The 20,814-nt window shown below is 39.2% G+C and overlaps 1 protein-coding gene and 2 pseudogenes across 2 annotated transcripts; 2 read left to right on the top strand and 1 right to left on the bottom strand.

Annotated features, from left to right (window-relative positions):
• Window positions 1-1,168: 1,168 nt before the first annotated feature.
• Window positions 1,169-20,615, bottom strand: pde6g.L (phosphodiesterase 6G L homeolog). 2 transcript variants are annotated; one of them, XM_041575716.1, is made up of 4 exons: window positions 19,395-19,436; window positions 5,427-5,665; window positions 4,854-4,894; window positions 1,169-2,437 (listed from the first exon to the last, which is right to left on the bottom strand). In XM_041575716.1, exons 2-4 carry the CDS (start codon window positions 5,570-5,572, stop codon window positions 2,361-2,363), a joined length of 264 nt encoding a protein of 87 aa, XP_041431650.1. In that variant the 5' UTR covers window positions 5,573-5,665; window positions 19,395-19,436; the 3' UTR covers window positions 1,169-2,360. The 2 variants fall into 2 exon arrangements, with proteins under 2 accessions (XP_041431650.1, NP_001165050.1); NM_001171579.2 differs by lacking the exon at window positions 19,395-19,436 and adding an exon at window positions 20,554-20,615 and having other exon boundaries at window positions 1,854-2,437.
• Window positions 12,070-13,252, top strand: LOC108701787 (annotated as a pseudogene).
• On the top strand, window positions 13,054-13,678 carry LOC108700983 (annotated as a pseudogene).
• Window positions 20,616-20,814: the final 199 nt, after the last annotated feature.

Raw genomic sequence — 20,814 nt, forward strand, 5'->3', positions numbered from 1 at the left:
CAAGTTTGGATGCTGCGTCCGCCTTTAGTTTTTGTGTTTTGGTGCTTCTCATTTTATGGAGGATAGTATTTTATAATAGGTTCTGTGTGTGTTGCTGGAATATGATCTTTGAGAAAGGATGTAGAATATGGTACATGGAGCTCTCACTGGGACATTTGTTCAGACCTCCAGACCTGTCTTGTCTCACAGGATAATTTGGTGATGCTGGGTACGGAATTCTGCCTGAGTTTCTGTTCAATTGGGAGTCAGTTATCCCTTTCAAAGTGGCTGCATTGAAAGCTGATTTGGCACGGGTCAGATGAAATGGGTAGCACTATTCCCCATATACCCTCTGCTGCCCTATGGTTGGTCTGGGCCCTTGGCCAGGAGTTTCCCCCAAATGTCCAGCAATTAGGCCTGCAGTTCTCCTCTCACTATCCCCTGGTGTGCCTGATGTTGCCCATTCCACAACCCCCCCCGGGTTTTTATAGGTGTAATAGAATAATGCAGGGTCACTGTGGAGCAATGGAGATCTGTTGTTAAACTGCAGGGCCTGGTAGCCTTTTATATGGGCCCCTAGGGGATTGGGTCTCCTAGAGCTGTGAGATAAACACTTATTAGGGCTTTCTGCACCTGAGGCCAGGCTCCTCAAGTTGCTGCACACTTAGTTTTAGGCCCCCAGTACCTCAATTGCCGGTCTGCAGGAGGGTGCGTGTGTGGAGCTGCTGGGGCCTGCAACTTTGCAGTGATGCGGCTGTATTATCAGGTGCCTAGGGGTTGTGTTGTACTCACCCCGTTACCCCGTTGCCCCTGTCAGGGATCCCACTGGTAGGCCGGGAGGTTGCCCCAGCAGGGTGCGCTCTGCGCCTGGATTCCGGTCAGGCCGCAGCTCGGTTGCCAGTCCTAAGCGAGTCCCCGGCTTCTGGCCTGGAAGTAGGCCGCACCCGGTTCTCCGGCTCTACTTCGAGAGTCGCTTTCTTTTGCCTTTGAATAAAATGCTTGAGTGGGCCTACGAAACATTATGCATGTTTTTTTAACTTTATTCTTTGTTTTCTTGGTTTGTGATACTTTTTTCTACACATTTGTTTTACATATGTCTGCTACATATATACACATACACATCTCTGTCCAAACTGATTCTTCTCAGACCTGAATAGTATTAAACATTTGATAAATGAAAGGGTCCCAGTCATTTGAATCACTGTGTTTATTTTAAAAACACCTTTGTTACCACTGGATTTAAATCCACACTTGAATTTTTATCTTATAAAACAGTTGTGCAGTGTAAGGATTACATGAACAGATTACAAGTGATTTATATGGAGAAAGGGCTGAGGGGGGGGGTATATGTATAAACATTAGTTTTATTTATGATCAGGAAGCCATTGATTTATACAGCAGGGAAATTATAGATACATGACGCTGCACAAATTCAATATAGAGTAATTTATTATGGAAAATGTGCATTTTGCATAAAAGCTTTTGTCAGTACACTAGTTAGGAAATAATATTGGAGAGGTCATTGCCAGGTACTGAGGACTGTACAGTATCTAAACATGAGTGTAAGGTTTGACCTTATGCAGACTGAAGTTTTTACCCAGCTGGATCAGCATGCTATCACGTTTATGCTGAGACTGAATTTGTCTCATAGGACAATATTAACTGTAAGTGCAATTTCAGCAGTCAGAACCAAATAGCATTCAGGTAAAAACTCCAATGTTGATGAGGCATGCAAAATGTACATTAGGCATTTTGATTGCTGTTTCCACTGTCAGCACTGGGAATGCCACAAGCAGCCCTGGAGCCACCAGAGTGCGCTTTAAAGGGATTATAATGGTTCTAGGACCACTTGTTTGCAAAATGATCTTTCATAATCATAACCAATAGTTTAAGCAGCAATCAAAACGTCATTTGTGCCAATGACCTCACAAAACCCCATTTCCTCTGCCTCTGCTTTTTCAGTATGGAAGTAGAGAATCACAGACAGTTGGGAAGGGCCTGGTAAAAATGAATATTATGGTAAGACAATGAATAAAGAAAAATCTGAATTATAGATTTTAGGAAGGGAGAAACTGGCAAAAACAGCTGAGATATTTTGCCCATGTTGTGGGATTGCAGGGCTGATACTGATCAAGAAGGAAAGAAATTACAAGATTGAGATAACCTCTGTTCTACTACAAAAGTTCACATTGTGGCATCCATGTAAAAAAACTGTATAAGGTCATTGCACACATGTACAGAAGATAACAGCTGGGGTGTGGTCATGCATCTGTGCCAGGGCAGAAAGCTGGCTTCTCTGAACAGAGAGCTGGGTGCTTTAGACGTACACATGATTTATCCCTGCAGAAAAAGGTCTTGGGTAGGGACACAGACAAGGATGTTTAGATAATGCCATACTGGGCCAGCTCGTGCAGCTCCAAGTGGTTAAAGGCTTCCCAAGGGCAAATAACGGTGATGTCTGCAATGAAAGCCACAAAAGTTATATTACTGGTGTCTGCTTTCCAGATGCATAACTCTTAAGCTGGCCATATGTCTTGTTTGGTGAAGTCACCAAATGAGAGTATCTCTGCCCAATATGGCCATCTGCATTCTGGACCAAGTCTTGCACCTAGGCAGCCCATTGGAAGAGGTCCAAATCAGTGCTCTGATGTGGTCCTCGTCTGATAGGCCTTTCAAACCTCTGAGAGGCAGTCAGGATGGGCCCATACACGCACAATTGCAGCACCCAACTCGGTCTGAAGGGGCCAAATCAGCAACTTAAGTATGCCCGTGTATGGCCAGCTCTACATTTCTCTCTTTATCTGATGAGGATATTCACACCACACTAACAACTGACACAGATTACAAATAAATGGAAAGATACAGTTACCTAATGTTCGAAACCCATTTTATAACAAATATTTCTTATATATCTGTAAGGCTCTGCCAAGGACCTTTGAGTTTCTTGCTCGATGCCTTATCCATTGGGCCAGATGAGCAGCCTGTAGGGTTGCTCACTATATGTTTCCTGGCCTCTGCAGCCCGATCAGGGCTGACTCTGCCCTTTATTAGACCAGCCCTCCAAACACTTGCGGAGCATTGTTTCCCAGACTAGAAGTGTGGCATTGTCAGCTCTAGCCTCCTTGCCTTCTCCTGTCCTGTTCTGCCCTACCATGTAACTTTCCTCCTTATATTTCCTTGTTCTGTTCCTGTCTTGTCTTTATCTCTCAGTTCTGCTCCAGTCCTACCTTTTACCTTGCCTTAACCTATTCCTGCCTAGATCTTGATCTGACCTTGCCTTTTCTGTTTCTCCTTCCTGTTCTGACTTGTAACCTTACCCTACTTTCCTTGCTATTCTGTATCTTGATCAGCTTCTAACTCGAAAACCTTTCCCTGTCTTGACCTTGCCTTGCCTGTTCCTGATTCTTACTTCCTATCCCTGTCTTGTACCTTGTAACCGCTCATCTCGCTCTGCTTCTTGCCCTGCCTTTTCCTCCCTCTCCTGCTATCCAGTCCTCTCTCCTTTTGCGCCAGTCTCCTTCTGCTCCAGTCTCCTTCTGTATCCTGTCCTCCTGCTATCTCTTTCTGCTCCAGTATCCTTCTGTATCCTGTCCTCACACTATCTCCTTCTGCTCTAATCTCCTTCTGTATCATGTCCTCCCGCTATCCTGTCCTCCCGCTATCTTGTCCTCCTGCTATCCTGTCCCCCATATCTACACCCGCACTGTCCTGTCTCATCCTTTCAGTATGCTCCCAATCTTCACCCCCATCGTCCTGTCCTATCCAGTCTGTTCCAGTCCTGACCTTCGGCCACTCTGTCCTGTTCCCCCTTCACCCATTCCAGTCTGAATCGTCGCCCTCTTCAACCTGTTCCTGCCTTCCCTTTACGTGTTCCCTAAGCATATTCAGCTCCTGCCTCAATGACTCACCCTTCCCCCATCAGTCTCCACAGTGCCCCCTACCTAATCCTTGACAATATCAGATATACCATATACAATATATCTAAATATACCACACACGAATGGATGCATATACAACTAAAGTTGCACTTTGGCAATTATTGCTTGTTAATAAAGAATTGCAGTAGCCAGACTTTTTTTAAAATGATAATTACTTGACCCACAAGAACACCTGTGGGGCAGGCAGTTGCTATAGAAAAGAATGGCAAGGGGGGCGATTCAGAGTATTTTGTCACCAGTCTGCCCCCAAGCTGGAAATCACTCTATGCACAAAATATTCTTCACTGCTTGCTTACAATGAGGCATTGTACTTAGAACAGAGCAATGTAATATCCAATGTCCTATGTATAAAAGCTTAAGAATAGAATCATAGTTTTCTACAATTCTGGCAGAACTGGGAACATTTCATTTTAATTATACATAATAAAACATATTGCAGCAAAAAGTATTAAAACTGCTCAATAATTTTGTAGGAGAATGAAAGCTTCAATCCAAGGCGGTGGCAAATGTTAAAGCAGCCCCCAAATATTGTAATGACTTACCTAATACCCTGGGCTGGTGCTCCGGGGCACTGGATAGCAAAAGACTTCACCGGTCCTGTGCACTTGCAAACGAGTCATTCATGGGTGCGTATGCACAGTAAAATTAAGAGCCAGACTTTAACAACAAAGTTGGGTTTTTCACTCTACTGCGCATGCGCTGGACTCTGGATTTTGAAGAAAGAAGAAGGGAGGAAGACAATCGCTCACTTGCAAATGCCCCAGGCCTGCACAGTTTTCTGATATTGGGAGCACCAGTTTAATATATCAGGTAAGTCATTACAATCCTTGGGGGTGCCCTAACATTTGGATTTGAGCTTTCCTTCTCCTTTAAACAACATTTTTGGTTGGAATTTGAATTAGAGAATGCCTTGTGTAAATTTAAATGGTACTTTACCTGTTCCCAGGCCCTCCATCCCTGGTATATCATCTCCAAATCTGCAAGTTATAAAAGGAAAAAGTTAGTTGCAGCAGGTAGCAAACATTTGATTGCAATTATTAAATTGCCTCTTGTGCCATAGCTCTAGCAACTGATGTGTCTCCCTCGCCCATATTTTATTTGTAAACACCTAGTATATATGTAAACCCCAGAGCTGTGGGTGAAAGTAGAAAATAGGTAGGTGTATATATCTGGACCCCAAGCCTGTCTGTGTTTGTAGGCAGCTATATTTGTTGATATTTGGGCAATTGTAGGAAGTGTATATATATATATATATATATATATATATATATATATATATATATATATATATATATATATACATATATATATATACATATATATATATCTACTTCCTACAATCACCCCCATATCAAGTGTTACACAAATATGGCTGTAATCCAGATCTGTGGGTAAGTAGGTAAACATATAACCTAGAGTGCTGGGTATGTGTAGAGAGTTGTTATAAATGTATGTTTTGTATATGCTACCAATTCTATGTGGGTGCTGAAGGCATGGGATCATTCTTACCCCTGCACTCCTTTCTTGGGAGGTTTGCTTTTAAACTGCCTGGTCTGGCGCTGTTTGAACTTTGGGGGTCCTTTCCTAGGTGTGGCAGGTCCCCCTGTGACACGAGTAGCTGATTTTATTTCAGGCTTGGCTGGCTCCAAATTCATGGCAAATGTGGATGTTAATCAGCACCTGGACTTGAAGGCTAAGCCTATAAAAATTCTGTAGACACCACCTGACTGGACAGCTATGCTAACCACCTGCAAGGAAGAAATGAATGAGGAGTAATATTATGCAGGTCTCTTAAGCTATGACCACCTTCAATAATTCCTTTGCACACATACACCCAAAATGTAATGCCCTACTCCAAAACACAAAGTGTTAACATAACACTTAGGGGCAGATTTATCAATGGTCGAAGTGAATTCGAGGGAATTTTGAAGTAAAAAAAATCGAAATTCTAAGTAATTTTTTGGATACTTCGACTTAGACTTTACTTCGAATTCGATTCGAACTAAAAATCTTTCGAATATTCGACCATTCTGTAATCAAAGTACTGTCTCTTTAAAAAAACTTCAAACTAACATAGCAATTCGGCCAAATTAAACCTGCCGAATTGCTATGTTAGCCTATGGGGACCTTCTACAAACTTTTTCCAAGTCTTTACACATCTAATTAAAATCCTTCTATCGATCGCTGAAATCCTTCGAATCGTTCGATTCGAAGGATTTAATCGCTCGATCGACCTACTTTAATTCGATCGACCGATTTTAATTTGATCGATCGATTGCCAAATTTGCTGAAAAAACTTGGAATTCGATATTCGAATTCGAAGTATTTAAATTCGATGATCGAATTTCAAAGTATTTTCAACTTCGAAATTCGACCCTTGATAAATCTACCCCTTAGTGTGCAAATATAATATGATACAAGCACAACCAGGACTACACAGATACTATGCTGAAAATGTTCTTATTGATTAAGACTATCTACTACATGTTAAGTGCATTTGCTCTTTCTAATTGATAGTGGGCAACTTTGCTCAAAGCATGTACTGGATGCACGTAACCAATTAAAAATATTTGGAACATAGTATCTGTGCAGTCCTGGTCCTTTGATGTTTCCATGTTGGTCTGAGCAATGAGGAGCCAGGGCACACTGTTATGTAACTCCACAAACTTAGAAAAGTCTTGAAATGGTCTTCATTCTTTAAAGTTTTTTTTTTTTATTTGCCTTCTATTTCTGTCGCTTTTCAACTTTTACATTGGGTCACAGACCCTGACAGCCAAAAAACTATTCCTCTGTGAGGTTACAGTTTTACAGCTACTGTTTATTGTGTATCATTCTAATTAGGCCATTTCCTATTCATCTTCCAGCCTCTTACTCAAACAGTGAATGGTTATTATGGTAAATTGGACCCTGGCAGCCAGATTAATGCTGAATGTCCACACTTGAGAGCTGCTGAACAAAAAGCTAAATAATTTAAAAACCATAGAAAACGAAGAACATCAGAATCTCAGATTAACACTGTCTTTGCAGTATTAAAAGTCAATTAAAATGTAAAGTACCCCACTATTTTCCATTAACATTATCACACTTCTATAGTCAGATATAATAGTACCATCATTTGTTATGTGACAAGCATGATACATATTCAGCTTATATACCACAGACTTGCCATGTATGATAAACAATATTTTCATAAAGAATCTGCTACTTTACTATACAGTATGTATTTAACATGCCACAAATGCAGAGCAGTTCAGCAGGTGAGAAATATTGTATTCCCTAATTTAAAAAAAAAAATATATATATTTTATTAAATATACAGGTATCGGACCTGTTATCCAGAACCCCCTTATCCAGAAAGCTTCAAAGGCCATCTCCCATAGACGCCATTTCAAATTTCCAAATTTTTAAAAGTGATTTCATTTTTCTCTGTAATTATAGAACAGTAGCTTGTACTTGATCTAAACTAAAGGCAATGTCTCCAAATGAGCGGATCTCTCCCCGATATGCCCACCTTGAGGTGGGCAACATAGGGCTGATCCGATCGTGGGCCCTAGGGCCCAACAATCGGATCCTAAAGATGGCTAACGGGCGGGCGGATCGTGGGAACGCATCAACGAACAGAAGCGCCCGTTATCCGATGGGATTTTTAGTTCCTTCTGATCGACATCTGCCCGACTTTCGGCCAGATATCGATCGGGGAAGCCCGTCGGAGGGCCCCATACACGTGCCAATAAGCTGCCAACTCGGTCTGTCTACAGCTTTTATCGGCCCGTGTATGGCCATCTTTAGATGTAATTAATCCTTATTGAAAGCATCACACTGGGATGAATACTTACATGATTTTCTAGTAGACTTAAGGCATGAAGATCCAAATTATGGAAAGATCCCTTATCCAGAAAACCCAAGGTTCCCGAGCATTCTGGATAACAGGTCCCATACCTGTATATACAGTTCATAAATATTTGAACAGACAACTTTTTTTCTAATTTTGGTTCTGTACATTATCACAATGAATTTTAAATGAAACAACTCTGATGCAGTTGAACTGCATACTTTCCATTTTAATTCAGTGGGTTGAACAAAACGATTGCATAAAAATGTGAGGAACTAAAGCCTTTTTTTAAAACAATCACTTTATTTCAGGGGCTCAAAAGTAATTGGACAATTGACTCAAAGACTATTTCATGGGCAGGTGTGGGTGATTCCTTCGTTATGTCATTATCAATGAAGCAGATAAAAGCCCTGGAGTTGATTTGAGGGGGGGTGCTTATATGTGGAAGATTTTGTTGTGAACAACATACGGTCCAAAGAGCTCTCCATGCAGGTGAAACAAGCCATCCTTAAGCTGCAAAAACTTTAACAACCCATCCGAGAAATTCTACAATATTAAGAGTGGCTAAATCTATAGTTTGGTACATCCGGAGAAAGAAAGAAAGCACTGGTAAACTCAGCAACGCAAAAAGACCTGGACGTCCACAGAAGACAACAGTGGTGGATGATCGCAGAATTATTTCCATGGTGACGAGAAACCCCTTCACAACAGCCAAACAAGTGAACAACATTCTCCATGAGGTAGACGTATCGATATCCAAGTCTACCATAAAGAGAAGACTGCATGAAAGTAAATACAGAGGGTGCACTGCAGGGCGCAAGCCACTCATAAGCATCAAGATTAGAAAGGCTAGATTTGACTTTGCTAAAAAAAGACTTCTAAAAAAGCCAGCACAGTTCTGGAAAACCATTCTTTGGACAGATGAAATAAACATCAGCCTCTACCAGAATGATGGCAAGAAAAAAGTATGGAGAAGGCGTGGAACAGCTCATGATCCAAAGCATACCACATCATCTGTAAAACGGTGGAGGCAGTGTGATGGCTTGGGCATGCATGGCTGCCAGTGGCACTGGGACACTAGTGTTTATCCATGATATGAAGCAGCGAATGAATTCTGAGGTGTTCAGAGACATACTTTCTGCTCAAATCCAGCTAAATGCAGTCAAATTGATTGGGAGGCGTTTCATAATGACACAAAACATACAGCCAAAGCAACCCAGGAGTTTATTAAAGTAAAGAAGTGGAATATTCTTGAATGGCCAAGTCAGTCACCTGATCTGAACCCAATTAAAACCAAAACAGTGCTGCACTGTTTAACCAGGTCTCTTTAAGTACTGAACTTGGCCATCCAAGATATGCCATGTTTGTTTGGAAGAAAAAATCTATGGCAGTCCTCTTTAGGTTTACAACACAATCACAACTGCTAAAATTTACTGTATTTATTTGTAGTTTCACTTTCTTCTTTTGTATTGACCCATTTATGCAGCTCTGAAGCCTCTTGAGGAGCTGCTAATCTCTGCTGACCTGGACATTTTTTAGCTCAGGAATGATCCGCTTAGCCCAAGGGCATGAAAGGCAATTACAAGAGTGTAACAAGCCTTATATCACAGAAAGAAATCTCCCCCAGGAAGTGCAGATAAAGAATAATCAATTGAAGCCATCATCATTGTCTATAAATATATCCCTTTAGATCATGAACAGAAAAAAGTTGTGTGTGTGTGACAACAGAGATGCTGTTCTTTTACTGTCAAATGATTAAGTACTACTAGAGGCAAGGGGCATGGCAGCTCATACATCTGAAGCGATGATTACACAAGTGACATAATTAAAGTGTATATTCATTACATTAGGCACACTGGGCATTCCCAAAATTAAAGAATTCTAATATTATGTTATCACCTTGTAAATTATATTTCTACTTTCTCACTTGTATTATTGTTGATAAATCCTCTTCATACTCTTTTGTCACAAAACTAGTCTGATCTGCTTGATCACCCTGTGAGCTGACTGAGGGTATATGGGGAAGTGAAAGAGGAGAGTGGTCCCTTATTACTTCCAAGTGTTCTACTATTGTCCCCAATATGTGGATGGAAAGCCTCAAAACAATTTTCTGCTGAGACAGACAGGCAGCTTTCTCATCTGCTAAAGCACCATGTACTGGCCAACACAGTGCATCAGCCAATAAAATTTGCAAACCTGTCCAATCAACAAACCATTGGATATTGATGGTGCCTAGATATCTATAAAGATGGTTTGGACAGCATACAGGTACTGAAAATTGAACAACTTAAGTTTAGCACTCTCTCTCTCACATTCTTTATACCAGCTATTTGCTTAATGTCAGTTACAGTTTCTTGACAAATTTGAAGAAAGCACTATCTAAGCAATTGCCCTACAGCTAGCATGACATCCTTTGGCTGCTAGGTGTTGTTATTTATTAACAATCCAATTGCTGCAGTTTGCTACCGTTGCCGTGTTTTGCTCTGCTGTAACTACTATTTCCCAGTTAGATGCTGATGATGTACATTTTTGGCCAGGGTGATTGCCCCTAGCTGCAGCACCTCTATAAAGAAATCTCTGCCCAGTAAGAATGTTACAAACAGTTATTCTAGCTCTGGCAGATCCTTAGTTAATTATGTCCAATTTTCCTTTTGTGTTCACATGATGATAATATTAAAGGGGGTGCTCACCTTAAAATTAACTTTTAGTATGACAATAATTTACACTGTAATGAATGATGGAAGAATGAGAGACAATGAGAATGAGTAAAAGCAGAATTAGGGATGCATCATTTAAAGGGGAACTCCACAAAAACATAGCTTTTTGATTAGTTAACATAATTTCAAGCAACTTTCCAATATACATCAATTAAAAAATATGCAGCTTTTTCATGATTTTTAATGGTTTCTGACAGTTCCCTAAGCCTAGCCCCCTGCTCTTCTGCTGCTCTTTCTGACTACTGTTACTTTGTATCAACTGCCATCTGCATCCTCCAAACCCCACAATTCCCTGCACACGTAATTTCAATAAGAAACAGAACATCCCAGTGCAATGCATTGTGGGTTATGTAGTTCCTGCATGATGTCTGTAAGCTGTGGAGAAGTTGTTACAATTTGTAACACCAGGATTTCAAATGATGCAGAAAGAGAAGAACTGTTAACCAGCAGGATTGCAGCATAGAAAATGGCATTTATTCATTATTATTATTAATCCTGTATTAAACATATCCCAAAGCAAAACCACTTTTATTGCTTTTGTGTGAGAAATCATGTTGTAGTTGTAGTAATATATGTATACCTATGTATATATGAATACACATTTCTTAGTTCCTGCCTACTTCAAAGGATTGTAATTAATCCCCATTTAGGTAGTACTGAGTTTTTATGACTCATCCTGTCTTGTAATAAAATGCAAAAATAAGATAGGATGCTTTGTTAAATTGGTGGGACATACCCTGAGAAACAATCTGGAGAGGGTCTTTTACATTTCAAAGAGGAATAAAGAAATTAGCTGGTTTTCCTGTTTAACTTGTTATCAGCCAATCAGAACCATTCCCCATTTTGGTCAATGGCATAGAAAGAGTATAACAATGGAGCTGGTTTTTGTCTGATTAGGAGGGGAAGTAGAGGAAGAGAAGGATTAGAAGAAGAAGAAGAAGGAAAGAGAGAAGGAAGTATAACCTGTGGGCACATTTTGAAACATCTCTATATAATTGTTATCTCTGGGCTGGATAATATGAATAAATTGTTTCATCTCTGGGAACCTTGGTTGCATCATTTTACCTGGCTGTGGTAAATTGCGGAATCTACATTTCACAACACTATACAGATAATTTTGCAGAATACACAACATTTTGGTGCCGTGACTAGTGACCAGAAGAAGCATTAAGCATTAGTGACCCAAGAGCCTGCAAGCCCTGTGGAGCCCTGAAAGGAAGGAAGGTTGGAACTCTAGGACTGTGTTCTGGATACTGGTGACTGTGAACCTCAAGGATTTGTAAGAATGTTGTTTTTTTTATTTATTTCTTAAGTTAGCATTTTTTTCTTTATAATGGCATCACTGGTTGATAATAGCAGTAAGGAAGAAAATGTCAGCATGTGGTTTTTAAAGGGATACCGTCAAAATTAATCAGTTAATAGTGCTGCTCCAGCAGAATTCTGCACTGAAATTAATTTCTCAAAAGAGCAAACAGATTTTTTTTATTCAATTTTGAAATCTGACATGGTGCTAGACATATTGTCAATTTCCCAGCTGCCCCAAGTCATGTTTGCTCTTTTGAGAAATGGATTTCAGTGCAGAATTCTGCTGAAGTAGCACTATTAACTGATACGTTTTGAAAAAAACATGTTTTCCGATGACAGGATCCCTTTAAATTATATTAAAAACCCTGGAGGACCATATGAAATCTCATAGGAATGTAAAGATTCATGGGATTTAATGAAACATTTTTGTAGCTGACAGTGTTTTTGATAAGAAAACTAAGAAAACGTAAAGGGATTATTATTCTGTTGTTAAAAATGGCAGAGATTAATCAATAAAAGGATAATGATTTTACAGAACAGACTAACAGATATGAAACTTTGCTAAAAGAGTCACATGAAAAGATTTCTGAATTAAGGTTACATGCCATTACTACAGGTGAGGCATTACTTGAAAAGGCCAATTTGTGTGACCATTTAACAATAGCAAATGATGAATTGTCAGTGAAAATACAGAATGTAGAGAAGGACCTGGAGGAACACAAACATGCAGTAAATATTGCTTTTGATAAATTTGGTGAAAAATTTGATCTACTTTGTCCAAACAATATTTTCAAACTTAAAGAGCACAAACAAATTTATCCATGGAATGAATTGGATCAAGCATCTAGTTTCCCAGCAGCCCCTGTTGTTACTACCATTGTATTAAACTCTGACAATACAGGTGAGGTACAGCTCATGTCAAAACAATTAAAGCCTCAGAAGATGGATGCTATTGTTAGAGAGATTGGGCAGGTACCACAGTATCAGCAGTAAATTCACGGGTCTGCACACACTCTATATATCTGCAGTTGGGGAAGCTGCCCCTCTTTGTATTAATGTTTCACCACAATCATCAACGTTTTGGGGGGTTTAAACTCCCTTCATCGGATCCTGATGAACGTAGATTCATGAAATGGTTCTGTGAGTTACGAAGGGTTAGAGAGACATATAACCTGAATACACACGATATTGATAGAATCTTACACAGAGTTGTTGGGAATGGTTTGTGGGACTAGGGATGTTTTTAGAGAAATGCTGAGAGCATTGTATGGCATAACATTAAATGTGTCCTTGTCTGATGCTGAGAGCGTTGTATGGCATAACATTAAATGTGTCCTTGTCTGGTAAGATTAAACAGATGAAACAGGAATGACCATATGAATTATGTGATAGGATAGCCACAGTGATGGATCAATTGCTAACTGGTAATCCAGGATTTGAAAATGGTGGATTATTTCATAGAGTAATGTTTTTGGAGGCTTTGGAAGAGGATGTCAGATGGTATATTATGAGTCACACCGGACCCTACTGATTTAAAAGACATGTTATTAAGGGCAGATAGTTGGTGGAGGAAAAATAGTAGAGAGGAAAATTCCACTAGAATTTTTAGAGTAGAGGGACAACAAAAGAAAGAGCACATTGGTTTTAAAGGACCTTAGCGAGGGAATAGATCTTACAATTCAGACTGGCAGAGGAAAAAGGGGAGATATGAACAGGAGAAGAAAGATAGGGCTCCTAGACAATCCTGGATACCTTTTTTCCCAGCTGAAAACTGAACATCACAAGCTTAATATGATACCATAAGGGCTGAGAGAGATTTTTTGAAACAAAACATTTCTGTGCTAGAGGCAGAATTTTCCAAATTAAGGTGTGTCTCTCTACTCTAAAAATTCTAGTGGAATTTTCCTCTCTACTATTTTTCCTCCACCAACTATCTGCCCTTAATAACATGTCTTTTAAATCAGTAGGGTCCGGTGTGACTCATAATATACCATCTGACATCCTCTTCCAAAGCCTCCAAAAACATTACTCTATGAAATAATCCACCATTTTCAAATCCTGGATTACCAGTTAGCAATTGTCTCTCTTACAACTTCTGGTGTTACAGACCAAGGGGGAGGTATTCAACACAGAGTTATAAACCTGTAAACACCAGAACACTTTAAGGGGCCCATTTACTAAGTTCGAGTGAAGGAATAGAGGGAAAAATACTCAAATTTCGAGTAGTTTTTTGTGCTCCTCGACTATCAAATTGGCGTAAATTTGCCTGAGTAGAATGATTCGAATAGATCGAACTCAAAACGCTGCGACTATTCGCCCATTCGATAGTCGAAGTACTGTCTCTTTTAAAAATACTTAGACTGCCTACTTTGGCACCTAAAACCTACCGAATTGCTTTAAAAGCCTATGGGAAAGTCCCATAGGCTTGTTTTCTAAGTTTTTGATCGAATAAAAAGGCATTCGATTGATCATTCCATCAAATGAAAATCCTTTGATCGAATATTCGATCGTGCAACTATTCGCCGGGCGAATATTCGCCCATTCAACTATTCGCCCGAATTGCCTATTCGATTCTATTCCCCAGTCGAATTTCGAGGGATTTAACCCCTTGAAATTCGACCCTTGATACATCTGCCCCTAATATTTTTTTTTTTTTTTAAATGTGCTTTACTTTGTTGTTTTATGTGGAATACATGGACTAATATGTTCTTTTAAGTTATGTCTTTTAGAAAAAGATCCTCCAGCTGAAGGATAAATGTACCTATATTTTTATTTTGTTTCCCTTATTCCATATCACATTCAAGCAGGATTGGAAAAGTTTACCTATGCTGAATGGTATTTAAAAATTGCTTAATTCCTAATAGTAATTTGATGGATGGGAGTGGCATTTGCAAAAAAGAAAAGCTTTAAGTAGGGGAGTGAATCCATAATTAAGGAAAGGTTTTAGAGCTGGACACCACAGAACAAACTTTTGAATGGATACAGTAGTGCAGTGGGCTGGATACTGCTGTGATTTCAATATATGTTCTACAGAATTCCTCTGGGCTAAAGCTCTGCCCATATAAAATAGGATAATGTTATTAAGGACTAAAAATGTGTGAATGTTATCTGATGTTGAGTGCCTCAATCAATACAAGAGTCATTTGTGAAAGATGGGAATGCACTAAAAGAACTAATTAACATAACATACGAATAAGACTTTTGCTTATGCAACATTTACATTACTGTTATTCCATGTTTTTCTTTCTGTATACTGTACAAAAAAAAATCCCAGAGAGTTGGCCAGAGATAGTAACTTATATTGATTTAATATGTGTATCTGCCTAGGGATGCTAAACAAGGGCTCACATTTAGTATACGGTTAATAAAGGGTATGGGGAGCTAAATGAATAAGACATGGGTGGATTTAGAAAAAAATAGAAGAATATATACTCAGGATATGTTATTGCTGTATACTTGTAGATGTAAAGTACAACCATTAATATTCTGACTGAATCAGGTTGGGGTGATATTGTGTCCAAAGCTAGAGTTGGTTGTAAGGTGGGATATGTGTGAAAGGAACAGAAATACAGACTGAAAGATAACCAAGAGAGACAGTGTCATATAATGCCAGCAAAAGTACTAGATCCTACGTATTCAAGTCAACTGCTACTGAGAGCTACAGTTTATAGAATAAAGAGAACCAAGCCCATGGACAAAACCCCCGATATTGCAAGGACATTATCTTGTCTATTGAGTAGGGAAGTGGGGGAGTGATGGAAGTGGCAAACAATCCTGCCTGGATCATAAAGTCCCCAACTCTGGAAAGAATGGAATTTGTGGACAGAACAGTTCCACAGTCTGCATAAGGACTTGCGTTAATTCTTTAAAGGCTGAGTCTGGCTCATACAGTAAGATGGTGCATATTTCTCAACTGAACATATCAACTGAGGAGAGAATCAACTCATTCATCTAATGCATAACATACACCAAAACTGCCACTTGCAATAGTGCTGGATACCTTATTCATCCTAAATGAGGGAACATAAAGAGCTGGAGTAGTGATATGTAAACAGTTCTAGCAGCATTTTTTAGAAATATTTAAGAGCCTTGGTTTAGCATTCCTTAAAACACAATGACATCATATTATTTATTAATTTAAAAATGTTTGTATGTGTTGTGGATCAATTCTGAGTAAACTGATTCAAGTGGGGGAGTGTAGTAATATACGTAGACTTATGTATATATGAATACACATTTTTAGTTCCTACCTACTTCAAAGGATTGTAATTAAACTATATTTAGGTAGTATATGTCCTGAGTTTTTATGAACTTGTTTGCCAAATACTTGTATCATTGACAGCACCACTCACGATTTTCCTTTTCTTTAAAAAGCCTTTATTAAGACATGGGCTCTGACCCAAACAATTTGGCAACGTTTCAAACTGTCATCGGTCTTTTATCAAGCCACTAGACTGATGGCGGTCTGAAATGTTGCCGAATGGTTGTTGGATTAGGAGGGGAAGCAGAGGAAGAGATGGGTTAGAAGAAGAAGAGGGAAAGAGAGAAGGAAGGAAGTATAACCTGTGGGCACATTTTGAAAGATTTCTATATAATTTGCTATCTCTGGGCTGGATAATCTGATTAAATTGTTTCATCTCTGGAAACCTTGGTTGCATCATTTTACCTGGCTGTGGTAAATTGCGGAATCTACATTTCACAACACTATATATAACAGTAGAGATTGAGTTATTTATATTTAAAAACTTGAATATATAAGAATTGATTTTATTGGATAATAAAAAAACCTTTCACCTGCATGCATTTTGCAGTATGAGTCTATCCAAAAATCTGTTGTAGGGTTCAGTCACAAATGATGATCAGAATGGGGAGGAATTATCTGCATGAATCAATAAACTGCTCTAAGCAAGGCCTGGATTTGGAGTCTAACATTATGTATATTTCAACAGGAGCAACCCCATCAAACAATGTTGTACAATTTCCTATACATACCAATCCTATGTCAAATATGTTATGGCCTTATAATTATCTCTAAAGCTTACCTTCTTGATGTTTGCTTGCCTGGAACACTCCAGACTGCCACTCTCAAACACCTACATTAAACTTGGTAGCACTCTAATGACCCAGCATACAGAACAAGGATTCCCATCCTAGGTTATGCCTACAGTTGATTTAGGGTGGGTAGCAATGAGTCTTTAATAGTAAGTAACAAGGTGCTTATCAAGATTTAAGGGTCGTTGATTCACGGCATGAAGGGGTCATTCTTCCACTGTACAAAGCACTGGTAAGGCCCCATCTAGAATATGCTATACAGTTTTGGTCACCAGTGCTCAATCAGGACATTGTTAAATTAGCGAGGGTTCAGAGAAGGGCAACCAATCTGGTAAAAGGTATGGAACATCTTAGCTATGAGGAAAGACTGGCCAAATTGGTGTTGTTCACACTGGAGAAGAGGCACTTAAGGGTTCATATGTTAACTATGTATAAATATAAAAGGGGTTCATATAATAATATCTCTAATGCTTTATTTACCAGTAGGTCTTTCCAGCTGAAGCAAGGAAAAGAAGAAAGGAGGTTCCACCTAAATATTCGGAAGGGTTTTTTTTACAGTGAGAGCTGTAAAGATGTGGAATTCTCTCCCTGAATCAGTTGTACAGGCTGATACATTGAATTGCTTTAAGAAGAGGTTGGATGGCTTTTTAGCAAGTGAGGGAATACAAGGTTATGGAAGATAGCTAATAGTGCAAGTTGATGCAGGAATTTTTTCCCCCTCTGAGAGGAGAGGCTTCAAATGAGATTAAAAATATTACTCTAAACATGCTTTAATAAAAAAGGGAAGTCATAGTCAGGGGTGGGGGTGACAAATTATGAGGCAACCCCATTTATTATAACCCCTCTTGATCCCCAGACTGCCCCGGCCAGGCCAGTTTAGTGATATCTGTAGTCTTTGTAGCAAATTTATTTTCCAAAGAGTTAAACGGGTATTTATGTTGTTTATTTTCACTTAATGCTTCTCATAGTGTCATAATGATAAATATATTAATATTTATAAATTATAGGCTGGATTAACCCTTTCCACTCTGGCAGTTGTCTCTTGATCTGTGTCAAATAAACAAACACACAGCATAAGTTATATTAGAAATATAGCATCTTCATCACTGGCACTATGGTCACACATTCTACAATCATTGCAACAACAAAAAAGTGTTAGGTTTCCACATATTTTCCTAACTATTTAAATATTTGGGAGACCACAAAACCGTCTTTATCATGTAAGGCACCCTTCTGATCTCATCAAGCACCAAACTGACCTAATCTAGCAATTTGCAGCAAATAACTTTTATTTTGGTTACAAATAATCCTTCCCCTCCTTTCAAAACTATTTCCTGACCTAATATGTCAGGTGATTGAACTGTTCTTTTAATTCACATGATTCGCTATTGACCTGTGTATTCTTTACATGGCTGGATGTTGACAGCAGTACAAGTGACAATCTAGGATATGACAGGATTAAGTGGTGTTTGCCGAGGCAGCAGAATACTTTTACTTTGAGCTGCTTATACAATACACAAATCCCTCAACCTGGTCCCTTCTGGATTTTATTGCAACAGAGGGACACAGCATACATTAACCCTTGTGTCTAATAGAACACAGCAGACTTCTGGCTGATCTTTATGTTGAAATCTTGTTCTGTATTTAATTTATGAGAAGCCTACATTCCAGAAATACTGATTCGAATGTGTTCAGTGCAAAGCAACTATGTATTCACGAACATATAATAGTATTTTGTTTTTATTCATATTTTTCGTTGTGTAAACTCCTATTTCATCATTTAACTTGCAAATTAGGAGTTTAAAAAAAATATTACTGTATTTGGTTGCCAGTGTATTAAAGGGTTTGTATTAAAGTGTTTGTTCACTTTCCAATCACTTTTTCCAGTTCAGTTGGCTTCAGATAGTTCCCCAGAAAGAGACTTTTTAAATTCCAAAATTAAAGTTTACAGTTTACAATCTGACGATTCAGCACTAACAATGGCTGATGTTCTGGTGCCTTCAAATTTTCTGGCCAGCCCAATCGATGAGCCGACAGACAGAGCCGCCATTCGAAATCACAGGGCCCAGTACAACAAAGTTTTTGGGGCCCCCTGGGCCCCGCCCTTCGCCCACCCTGGCACCCAAGCCCCACCTCTGCTCCCGCCCACTCCTCATCACAGTTAAAAGACCACACAGACATCAGTGCTAAAAAAGTAAACCCCACACACAAGTTATAAACAGCCATTGATGGTCAGGGCCACTTTATAAGTTAAAAAAAAACAAAAACATTGGTGCCAGGGCCCCCCATAAAAGTTTTTTTTTAAAAAGCATTGGTGCCAGGGCCCCCCTTACAAGTTAAATAAAATTGGGGCCCCAAAGAACATTTTTTTTTAAAAAAAAAAAAATTGGCGCCAGGGCCCTCCCTTACAAGTTAAAAAAATTGGGGCCCCAAAAAATATTTTTTAAAAAAACATTGGTGGCAGGGACCTATAGAATATTAAAATAATACATTGGTGGCCAGGGGATTTAAAAAAAAAACCAACACAAATTGGTGTTCAGTAGAATTGAACTCATGGCTTCAGGACTTCACCTCCTTTCACTTTGGGTCTTTTCGCCGCTTGAGGACTTAAATTTCGGCTGTTTTCGTGACTTTGAGTCTTTGGCCGCTTCGGGACTTCGGCTATTTTCGTAGCTTCGGGTGTTTTCGCAACTTCGGGACTTCGGCTTTTCAGCACTTCCGCATTTCGGCTGTTCGGACTTCGCAAATGGCTGCACGGGTTCGGCACTGTCAAGGGGGGCTGGGCTCTTTCTAAAGTGCAGCTCTGCTGGGCCCCCCCTTCATGCCCGGGACACTTATTCCACCCTGATTGCGGCCCTGCCGAGAGATAACCAAGACTTCTGCTGATATCAGTCGTCTTGTCTCCCCCCACACACATACCAAATATGGGATGAAAATTTGTTTTGTAAAATATTATCGGAGCATCTATGGACACCTTTACAAATGCCTTTAAAGAAACTCAGGGATTTGGCTTAGCAGGGCCAAAGATATGAAATGTATCACATTTAGAACAGTTTACAGAGTCGGTGACCCCTCCCAGAGCTGCTCCAGGAAGACAAAAGAATATGCAAAATTAAACTTTACAATTAAATATTAGAAAAACGGTCACAACAACGATCTGAAAACAGAAGAATGTTGGAAAGTGAACAACCCATTTAAGAATTTTGAGGAATTTCACAATTTCATGTATTGATTAAAATATATACAGTATTTATATAGAGAGAAATCTGAACACCAGAATATCTTGCAAAGATATGAAATTTTTCTTCTGCATCCTTTCACAATGGTGGAAGCACTTGTTTACCTGCACGAGACTTCTATTTTGGACATGAACCAGCTTCATATTAACTGGATGGGCCATCTATATTTTACGTCACCTCCTGGATAGTCATGACCTAATGTTTTTTTACAGTTTAGAACAGTTTCAATGCACACAAAATCCCAGAATGCACTCTTGGGCTTTTCAACATAAACACATGTAATGTAAGAAATAAGATATATCACAACCCCTAGTGTAACACTTTGCTTAATCCATCCATCATTCCTAATTATCTGACCATCTTGAAAAGCTCCTTCAATGGGTTTTAATATAACCAAATACAAAAAATACCATCTGAACGTAAAATACTCATGATTACAGGTGCTGATTTTTTTAAAAAAAATCTCACCCCTTTTAAATTGTATAACTTACCCTATGCAAAGAGATTTCACATGTCCTCCCACAGTTACGGAAGCTGAGCAGAAGTTCCTTACTTCATGTGTTCTTTCTTGGGACAGCGGATCCTTTGCATTTCCGAGCCTCTGGATTTATCAGGTTCAGAGTTAATAGGATTACAGTTCTCATTCTCAGTCAGTAATCTGATATTCTATTGGGGGGTGGTATAGATTACATCTGTGATTCTGGCAATGCAACAGGTTACACATGTACTGCATGCAACACTTGTTTTTATTA

Source organism: Xenopus laevis, chromosome 9_10L (assembly GCF_017654675.1).
Source record: "Xenopus laevis strain J_2021 chromosome 9_10L, Xenopus_laevis_v10.1, whole genome shotgun sequence".
Lineage (NCBI taxonomy): Eukaryota > Metazoa > Chordata > Amphibia > Anura > Pipidae > Xenopus > Xenopus laevis.

Excerpts from the sequence above, each read along its gene's own strand:
- pde6g.L (XM_041575716.1), bottom strand. The coding sequence starts at position 5,572 with ATGAATTTGGAGCCAGCCAAGCCTGAAATAAAATCAGCTACTCGTGTC. Across the intron at positions 4,895-5,426 it reads CCCAAGAAAGGAGTGCAGGG|ATTTGGAGATGATATACCAG; the intron begins GTAAGAATGATC and ends TATAACTTGCAG. Across the intron at positions 2,438-4,853 it reads GATGGAGGGCCTGGGAACAG|ACATCACCGTTATTTGCCCT; the intron begins GTAAAGTACCAT and ends CTTTCATTGCAG.